The sequence below is a fragment of the Castanea sativa genome, chromosome 12 (assembly GCF_040712315.1).
Source record: "Castanea sativa cultivar Marrone di Chiusa Pesio chromosome 12, ASM4071231v1".
Classification (NCBI taxonomy): domain Eukaryota; kingdom Viridiplantae; phylum Streptophyta; class Magnoliopsida; order Fagales; family Fagaceae; genus Castanea; species Castanea sativa.
In genome coordinates, this window is record NC_134024.1 from 6,308,239 (window position 1) to 6,318,921 (window position 10,683).

At 37.1% G+C, this 10,683-nt stretch overlaps 1 protein-coding gene and 1 pseudogene across 2 annotated transcripts; one reads left to right on the plus strand and one right to left on the minus strand.

Moving 5' to 3' along the window:
• Positions 1–891: 891 nt before the first annotated feature.
• Positions 892–5,486, minus strand: LOC142621342 (uncharacterized). Of its 2 annotated transcripts, none has more exons than XM_075794661.1 (3): positions 4,266–5,486; positions 1,512–1,591; positions 892–1,406 (listed from the first exon to the last, which is right to left on the minus strand). In XM_075794661.1, the coding sequence occupies exons 1-3, from the start codon at positions 5,130–5,132 to the stop codon at positions 1,271–1,273; spliced, it is 1,083 nt and encodes a 360-aa protein (XP_075650776.1). In that variant the 5' UTR covers positions 5,133–5,486; the 3' UTR covers positions 892–1,270. The 2 variants fall into 2 exon arrangements, with proteins under 2 accessions (XP_075650776.1, XP_075650777.1); XM_075794662.1 differs by having other exon boundaries at positions 892–1,403; positions 4,266–5,482.
• Positions 5,487–8,898: 3,412 nt separating this feature from the next.
• LOC142620090 (zinc finger CCCH domain-containing protein 15-like) lies at positions 8,899–9,591 on the plus strand (annotated as a pseudogene).
• The last annotated feature ends 1,092 nt before the right edge of the window (positions 9,592–10,683 follow it).

A 10,683-nucleotide genomic window follows, 5' to 3' on the forward strand; every position in this document is an offset into this window, starting at 1 on the left:
GCTTTACCAGAACAACATATGAAATCATTTTTAGCACTAAATACTCCTTAAAGGAGATTACTAACTTAAACATCAAAGTATTATACTAGTACCACATTGGTGTCATCTAAGTAATCTAAGTAATTTATGTTCTTTTCAAGTGTCCAAAGGTATTCTTTTGAGTTCATCGTCACCAAATTAGTTGTGTAATCACTGATTCATCATTCGGTATAAATTGAGAAACTTTGATATATTTCCCTAAGTTTAAATGATTGTTATATAAGAGGGCCTAATGTTACATGCTTAAAGTGACCTAGTTAGACTCGATAATGGCATTTGAAGGTGGAAACCCCATTTGCAAGTCACAATGGAATAAAACATGACCGGATCATGGGTCTCTTATCCTTTCTTTGAAGTAGAAACAACTAGAGTGAACCAAGCTAGGACAAGGAGGAGCAAAGGCATATTGCCATCTCTAATGGGGTGATATCAGCACTTATGAGAGAGAGAGAGAGAGAGAGAGAGAGAGAGATTTTGGGAATGATAATAAGATATGTATAAATATAAAAAAAATTATATACATTCAGGATGATATGGGCAGGATAGGGAAAATCTATCCTTGTTCCATCCCCTCTTCATTACAAAAAAATCTGATGCAAAACGAGACTAATATGGCCAGAATGAAGGTATTTGGTCTTTCATATTTAGGATGATTCAAAATAATTTAGTTATATATGAAAGATAATTATATAAATGTGCAAAAATAACTAGTTGGCTGTCAAGTGTGTGGCATACTGCCATGCATCGTTCTTCTATAAACTATTGTAAACAGCATAGTGGAGGGAAAAAGGTGTGGTTAATTCAATCATGAAACAAAATGAGTTTAATTAATACATGGAAGCTGAGTGGGTGTGATTAGAATAGGATAAAAGTCGGATTGTCCATACATTTTACCCTTTAGTCTAAAATCAAATTCCAGATCAGGAGTTACACATCAAATATCCTCACAGAAACTAAAAATGAAATCGTCACTCCATTTTGAATGAAACAATAAATATTCACACAACGTTGATTGGTTCCTGACAATTGTAAGAATCGCAGAAGCTTGAAGTCCAGCTTTGAGTTGACCCCAACTTCTTCCATACAAAAAACATGGTTGTAAATAGAACCAAACGCTAATAGAAGAGCACTAGTGCTATTACAGGGAGAAACATCAAGTAGGAGGTTCTATCACAGACCATTAGCCCTATCCAATTCAGAACTTTTAAGTAGAAGTTCCATCAGGCTTGACTTATCTTTGAGTGTCCTTGTGGCATTTGCTGTTAACTTTTTCTCCATTTTTCTTGCCAGTAGGGAGACCTTTGATAAGGATAACTGATGAGCCTCCTTTTCTTGATTTTCCGCATGATCTGGGAAAAGGCAACCTGCTAGACAATCATAATACTATGTATTTTCAGTTGGCATACAGGCAGTGATGCAAATTGAGATAAAAACAACATTAGAAACCTTATGCAGCTAGTAAATGCACTTGCCTCTTTTTAGGGACTTGGTTAAGATCGTTAGTTCTTTCTTTATAAACTTCTTCTCGCACATCATTCTGAGGATTCTGTCCCTGCAAAACATGGTAGAGGCAAATATACAATTCTTAGTTCCATACAATCAGGATTTCTCTCCAGGTAGAACCATCTACAGCTCATAGAATTCTACATCCTCAAAAGGAAGAGACTAGAGTTTTCAACAACAAAAAAATCAGGAGAGTTCAAACTTTTAAGTTATTCACTGCATAAGGTAAAATCACGGGAGTAAGCCCCTTCATATAGTCATGCATGATGCTGCCATTTGTAGCTTTATAACCAGATAGGCACTAACTAAATTGGGACGAAAACTAACTCTATGCAACTGAGGGAGAAAAAAAAAATTAACACATTCACTTGATTGCTTATTACTAGTTAATTAAGTCAAACAACTTCAGAAATATAAAGAGGCCTGACAGAGAGCTTATTCCTCAACAGTTACGAGGAAAGGGGGGAAAGGATAATAGCTTCAACTGACAACAACAAAAAAATCCTTCATGAAAATTATGGCTTTTTAATAGTGGATGAATAGAAACAAATGGAATGCAGTCCTTACAACACACAGGATAATCATTACTAATTAGAGAAAAAAATACCACTCAAAATTTATTTCACCATTGTAATTTTGTCAATAGATAATGTATTTAACAATGAAACGTAGTTATAGACAATTTCAAGTAAGCATTTTGAAACACAGAAAGTCAAATAGTACGTCAAAAACCAGAAAACTTTATGCAACATTCAAAATGAGGACTCAAGAATCAGTAAAGACCTCATGCTCGATATGATAGATCAAGGCTGTCTAAAGGCAGAAGGATGAATGTCAGCAGCATTTAATCCAGTCTTTGAGTTAAACAATTGAAGTTTCAGCAACTATTTAAATTCATTTGCACCTATTAATTTTTCCAACATATGTAATTACATGAAAGATCAGAAAATTTTTATTATCAAATAGGAGAATATCTAACTTTTAGTTTCTAGGCCTCCTGGAATAAACAACCTAAATAAGATCCAACATTAACATTTATATATCACCAACAGGAACATGGGGAAAATCCAAATCAATCCTACACATTGTTGCAATCAAATACCTCTTCTGTGTTCAATATGTCATAATAATTTAATATGAAACTATAAACACTTGATAAGTCCCAAAGTAAGAAAAAAATAAAGTTGCTATAAAAATGATAAGGTACCACAACAATAAAAAGAACATGAATTTGCCAGATGTGTCTTAATTACATTGAGAGCAACAACACAAGGTAAGAAAAAAGACTACTTCTGGATTAGGTTTATCTTGGAAAACAATTCAATTAATAGTATTTTATTAACCAGAATGCTGTTGCAGCCTCTTAAAATTCACAAACACATCAACCAGAGAAAAAAAAATTTATATATATATTTATATATATCTGTTAGGAACATTGTTTATTACATATAAAAAAATGGCACAAATAATCTGCTAAGAAATTGTTTATTACGTTCAAACACTAATCAAATAATTAGCAACATTCACATCATCACTCAGAAAGTGCAAAGCAATTTGCAGCTTATATTTTATGACACTATCAAAAGCCATAAATAACGTAATTTAAGCATTTCAAGGCAGAGGATCTGGGCAGTAGGCATAGATGCTTGGCCATACTCTCAACAATACTTATGCTATATGCTCCCTCTCATATTCTAAAAAATGGCCCAATAACTTCATCATTTAAGAGTGACATCATGTTAGATAGCAAACCAATCATCTTTATTCTGATGCTTGCTGATGACATTCCAACAAGCATATGCATGATGAACTTGTCAAAACTCCAATTCACATTTGTCAAGCACTTCACAAACCTTGTCTCCGTCAATGTTGAATGAAAAACTATCCATAAAATACAAACAATTAAAGAAGAAAAAATATATGATGACAGTTTTTCAATTAGATAGAAAAATGCTCCAAGCAAAATACACCAATAGTCACTAATCTAAGATTGGGGAGGAAACTTATAGTTCAATATAATTTTCAAGTCCAACCACACTAAAATCATTAAAATGTTCACATGAAATCTAGATATACCAATGGAATGTAAAATATGAGAAACGGAATCGCTCACGCTTAAGTCCTTGTTTCAAAACAGACACCAAAATCACGACACATGCCAATACAAGCTAAAAAGAAGGTAACTAAGAGTTCAACCTCCAGCTGTAAATGACTGAGACCAATCACATAGAAATTTAAAGCATTATAGATGCATCATGCATATGAAATACTCAATTCCAGAAAGCATTCATCTCACAAATCCAAACGAGAAGATGATGAAATGTGCTTTAACCATTACCAAAGCCATCCCTCCCCAACTCTGGATCGTGTAGTTTCAAAACAAAACATTTCACCCAATCATCATGAGACTCATCCTCACATAAATTGTAAGACAAGACGCCATCAAAACTAACATACTAAACATACAATAACAAAAACCGAAGCCCAAATTATCAGATTACTACAGAAACCACAACAACATATTCACCAAAACAGAATGCCATTGCAATATGATTTTAATTTGCACACATGAATACTATGACATCCAAGGCACAAGCAAGCAATCAACTCATACATACAAACACACCAACATCCTAAACTACAAAAACCACAAGAATTCAATCAAACATAACTCCCCAAGTGCAAGCAAATACATACACATACAATCAAATCAAAAATCTTACTTCCTTGGAACCTGCTATAGACTCCGAACCCGAAACTTTCATTTTCTTCAAAACCCCACCAGTATTTTCATATTCATCATCATCAGGATCATCATTATCATCATCATTATCATCGTCATCATCACACCCACCATTCATTCTCTTCCTCTTCCTTCCAAAGCTCCTAACTTTCCATACATTCTTTCTCCTATACACAACCTTCTCACTCTTCCACGCCCCAACAAAACTAGTATCAATCACCGTCACTTCACTTCTCGAATACCCCACTAACTCTCTCTTCTCCTTCTTCTTATTATTCTTCAACTTCATCATCTTCTTCTCCTCCTCCTCTTCTTCTTCTTCCTCCACATTATTTTCTTTCACTTCCTTCAAACTATTATTCGAATCAAACGACGCTGTTGCTGGGGTAGTCACGTATTGGGGACTAGTGTTGTTGTTGTTGTTGGTGTTGGTGTTGGTGGTTGAGGTTAGGAATTTGGGGTTTGTTTGTTTCCTGGGAAACTTTTTCCTGGAAAGTTTGGAGCTTTGGATGTGATCGTCACCATCAACACCGTCCATGAAGAAGAGCTCCGACAAGACATTGCTCATTAGACTGTACATTTGTTTGTGTTGTTGTTGTTGTTGTTGCTGTTGTTGATGATGAGTACTGTTTCGGTGGAATCGTTGTTGGTCGGACTGAGTGGAGCCAGAGTCGGAGCGAGTGGAGTCGGTAGGATTCGGGTTCGGGTTTGGGTTTGGATTATGGTTGAGGAGGAAGTGGTCTAGGTTGTTTTGATCATCGTCGGAGGTTGTCGGGAAACCTTTGTTGGACCGGAGACGGTCGAGCCAGCTGGAGCCGGACTTGCCGGGTGGGACCGAGCAGAGCATTATTATTGTTGTTGTTGTTGTTGTTATTGTAAGAGTGACACGTGGAGAGAGGTGAGTGGTGGGAATTGGAAGGGTTGTGTGTAAACCCGAAGAGAGTGTTGAGAGAGAGAGAGAGAGAGAGAGAGAGAGAGGTCTGAGATAGGGTTTTGGTGTTTGAAGTTGGAACTTTGAAGTAGTTGAAACTCCGATTGCAGATGAAAGAAAGAAGCTTGAGGAGACTCGAGAGAGTGGGCACACCTGCTTTACCTCCACGTGGCATAGTTTAATTTCATTAGAGGAAAACAACTGTTGGTCTGTCGGAAGGAAAGACAAAGTCTTTTTTCTTTTTCTTTTTTTTGGGCTGAAAATAAAAATGTTACCACTTACCGGCAGCTAAACTAAGAGCATTCTCATTAGGCTCTTTATAAACTGGTTTGATGCTAAAAATTTGGCTAAAAACCCTCCAAAAACCCTATGCATTAAACTCCTCAAACTAACTTGACAAGGAACAATCACGCGTTATTTGTGGCGAGATGCTACTCCTAGCCAATGATAAAGAAAATGATTTTTTATTCCCCTTTCTCTCTACATTGTGTGCTACCATCATCAAACCACCCAAAGACCTAAGCACCACTATTCGAACCAACATCAAAATGCCATCATCAATAACCCAAATCTGAAACCCAATATCAAACCTATCAAAAACAATAAACCATTAAACGCATTAGATTCGAAAAAGATTCTTCGAGTTGAAGAAACCCATCAAAAACCTACTTCGAAAACCCCCATCAACAACCCATATGTGATTTACTAAGTTAAAGAAGACTCATTTGTTAGGCAAAAATCTAATTCACAATTCCAAATCAAGCTAAGCAACAGCACCAAGAGGCAAAGGCCGAGTGATGATTCCAATGATGGTAGCGAGGAAGATCGCTAGTGGATTTTGCTGGGTTTAATTTGGCTAGGCTAGGTTGTGCCGGATGGTTGTGGGTTTTGGTATTAAAGTGTGAATAGAAAATAAAAATAATAATATTTAAATGAAAGAGTGATATAGTATTGAGGCTAATGTACATGTATAAAAAAAAATGATAGTTGAACTCTAAAAAAAAAATATGGAGTTTTTTGGATTAGTTTAGCTAAATATTTAAGGAGTCTGGTATGAATACTCTATACTACAATATTTGCCGCAACTATCCACATGTCTAATTGTAAGTTGTGGGATAAAAAGTTATGGGTTTATGTGAAGGCGATATACAACCAGTTACGGTCTACTACATTGTGGCAAAAGTTATGACTTAGTTTGTGGTACTAGAAGTCTAGAATTACTCCTGAAATAAACAAGCCCCTCAAATTTTTTTTTTTTAAAGATATGATAGAATTTCTAGATTTGCTCCATGTTTTTTGTTATATTTGTTATCAAGTCAAGATGCCAATTGATTTTTTGTTTAGAGGGTTTGAATCTCATATCTTTTATTTTACGATAACAAACAACTTTACCAATTAATTTAACTAAAACCTACACTTCTCACTTCTTTTTAACCTAATGAATAACATAACACACATAACAACTGTGAGGTGCCGAAGACCCAAGAACCTGAGGACCCAAGGAAGGGAAGCTCGAGACGTAGTAAGCAAGGGAGAATAAAGGAATAAGGAAACTTACCCGAGGATACCCGAAGATGAAGTAGCATGGGCTTTGATGACATAGGGGACGCATTGCGAATAGCTGAATATGGCAGGATAACTTAGAAGGTTGCATTAAATGTCCGGCACCAACCTTTCTGGCCGCATTAATTAGAAAGTATCAACTTTGTCCGTTGCATTAATGTAGACGTGACATGAACAGTGCGGAACGCAAAGTTAGGACTTAGCTCCATTACCGACGGACAGGTTTCGGGGGAAGAAGCTTAATAGATTACAAGGTGTAGGGCTGAGATGATAGGAGCCAAGAATATAAATAGGAACCAGAAGATACAGATAGGTGACTTTTGTTGTTGAACCCTCTCTACCAAATATATTGTATTCGGATCTTTAGTCCAGGAGCTAGCAGAGATATTCAAAGCTGGTTTATGATTTTTTGGTCCTTACAACAACCTTTTTTCTTCTTTAAAAAAAAATTATTTATAATAACACACACACAACAATTATAATTAGTTACAATCTTCTCTTTTTTCCCGTAATGATAACTAGTATCACACACTTCACCACAGCTATCTTATGTTATATACTGAGTGGTGGAAATATGGTAGATCTATGTTATAGTGACAGACAATTAATTACAATCTGTCACATAGAACAGTTGCGACAAAATGTATATAAAAACATGTGGTACTGATTCGCCCACAATCAAAATTCACTTATCTAGACATCAAACTTTTTTTTACTTAAGTTTAAGATTAAATTTATTTTTTACTTTTGCAACAACCCTTGAAATTTATGAGGATTGATTTGGAAAAGTATGCAAATAACTTATTATTTGGTATGCATTTGGGAATTGTTGAAAAAAGTTTTGTTTTTTTTTTTGCTTTTTTCCTTTTGTCTCTTTTTTTTTTTTCAAATGATATAGCTTTAAGCTTTTTTGGAATAAACTAACTTTTAGATTTTTGCAACAAATTTAACATAAAAATTACCAAAAACTCTATATTTTGACAAATAATATGCAAATAAATTACCAAAAAAAGAAATTTTCAAACAAACATGCAAGAAATTAATGATCATACGTCCATTTGAGTTTTAGAAAACCTTTAAGGATAAGATCACATATCGACACCAATGTGGTGCTTACCAAAATTTTTTGATAGTTTTTTTTAGAGAGTTTCAATCTATGGCGTCCACTCTTGATAATAACTCTTTTACCATCAAACTAAGACACCAATAGGTTTTTGGTGTAAGCAATGATTGAGTCCAAATCTCTTATTCAACCATCAAAGACTTTATTAGTTGAACTAACTAGAACCTACAACTTTTTGGATAGTTAAGTTACTAATAATAATAATAATATATGCAATAGACATGATGATCCTGGGAATTTTTTCATACCTTGGCATGGACAGTATATGATAGTTATATAATACTTTGGCCGTTACTCATGACCTTTACCATACTCCACAATTTAGGTCATAGAGCATGTACTAGTGAAGGTTTATGGTGGATATTTCGAGTTGTGCATCATCCATCATTAATGGGGCATGACGACTTTCACACACTGATAAACTCACTTTCCTAAATGGGTTATGCTTTTTATGGGGATAAAAGGATTGAATTTGAGTATTGAGCTGTGGGCCACACCCGAGAATGTCAAGGAACCTGAGGATAATCAAACAACACGGTAAGCATACGGGACCACAAGTCAAGGACAAGGATAAATAGCGACAAACTAGTGATATATCCCAAGGAGCCAAACCTCCTCGGTATACATTGTGAAGGGGTGGAGTCTGGTCGCTTAGAGAATACTGTACAAAAGGTAACCATGCTTCTAAGGATAAACTTCAAAGAAAGAAGCCAACAGTAAGCTGAGAAATATTTGAGAAGAAGGCTGTCACCACCACATTAAATGTTCTGGGGGGAAATGTCTATACACCCCCTAAACTTTCAACCACTAGCCAAAAGACCCCCTCAACTTTTATAAAGACCAATTTACTCCTTAAACTATTTATACCTGTCAAATTAATACATCTGTTAGTTTGGTGTTAAAAAACTAACGTTCAAATCACGTGAGAAGCACACACAAATTACAAAGGTGAATCAACTTAGTTCTTTTTGCTTGTTACAAGAACTGAAGAAAAAAATGCAAACCGACTCGTCGTCGAGCACCGTCACCGTGAACACCATGTCCGCCTCGCCGTTCAAGTCGTAATTATTCCATCCAAACGATGTTGTTTACAACTCTCTCTACAGCTCTCCTCCAACCTACTCGTCCGACTCGCTGAATTCGGACTCAATCTCCAACTCGAACTCAAACTCCGACTCCAACCGCCTATACCACTCTCGGACCGTACAGGAGCACCAGGAGATCGTGAACCGGAATTTGATGTACCTTACTCGCCTCCGCGAGGCCACTAGAGAAGTGGAGGCTCTCCGTCAAGAGAACAGCCACCTCAACGTCGTCAACCGCGAGCTTAACAAGCAACTCAGCCTCCTCATCCACACTTTGCTCCTCTCCTCCACCACCTCCAACGACTTCACTACTACGGCATCGTTCTGTGCTCTCGACTCCGCGTTTCGAAGGTTGAGAGTTAGAGGAGTTGGAGTTGGAGAAGGAGGAATGAACGAAGGAAGCAATCACGATCACGATCGAATCCCCTGGGATGACGTGGCGACGGTGCCAGATCTGATTGAGAGTCCGACGAGCGTGATCGAAAGCAGAAGGCTCCAGAACGCTGATGTGAAGCGCTTCTCATTACAGAAGAGTATCTCCGTCAGGTCCAATCATTTTCCTCTCTCTGAACCTAGCTTTCTCTTTCCCTCCCAACTAAGTTGATTCACCTTTGTAATTTTTGTGTGCTTCTCACATGATTTAAACGTTAGCTTTTTAACACCAAACTAACAGATGTATTTGATGATGCAAAGAAGATCAGTAGGCTGGATGCTTCAGACTTGAAAGGACCACTTACTCTCTCTGTGGCCTGAAAAAAAAAGAAAAGCGAATCAAAGGTGACCGGGGCTGCCGGCCAAAAACCCTCCGATGGCAAAGTGAGTTTTTCTCTCTATATTTTTGGAGTTCCAACTTTTTTTGAGTAAAATTCACATACCTTTGCCTTGTCTGAATCAGTCTTTATATAGTGCCTTCATAGACAGTTATCGAAATTGGAACCTCCCCTGAATTCAAGGAGGCGCAAGGGTCAAATGTAACTCCCATAACCATTTAGGAGTTATTGCTTCTATTTCACAACGGATACCTGACAGTTATGCGTGGGATAAGGAATTATCACATTATATTCGGAGATTTTCCTAAGTATGATACTTTCGTCCTGGAATTCCTTAGTTGAGTATACTTTGGCACTTGCGCAGGGGCTGTCTCGTCTGACAGATAAACTCCTTCAAGACGAGGTTGTCCGCGCTTTGGACGAGCGCCTATTCTCTGGTGGTCCTTATCTCATCCAGATCTCTTCTTGCTTGGACGAGGTAGTTGCAGGTAGGTTCCAAAGGGTGTTTACAATTCCAACCGGGTTACGGACGACCTTTATGGACGACTTGGAGATAGGCAAAATCAGTACCCTATCAGTATTAATTTGGCAAGTGTAAATAATTTAAGGAGTAAATTGGTCATTATAAAAGTTGAGGGGGTCTTTTGGCCAGTGGTTGAACATTTAAGGGGTGTATGGGCATTTTTCCCAATGTTCTGCAACAACTCTTCAGGCCACATTTATGTGGAAATGACTCCAAAACAAGGATATTTAGTCTTACAGCTACCTCCAAAGCTTCTGGGAGGGTTTTGATGGGACAAGCATCTAAGAGAGGATCTACATAATCAACAAGTGGAAGGCTAGAATGAAAGGAAAAAAAGAAGAAGACTATATAAGGGGAGGCCTCCATGAAAGAGGGGGGCATTGAATCGAAGAGAGAGAGAGAG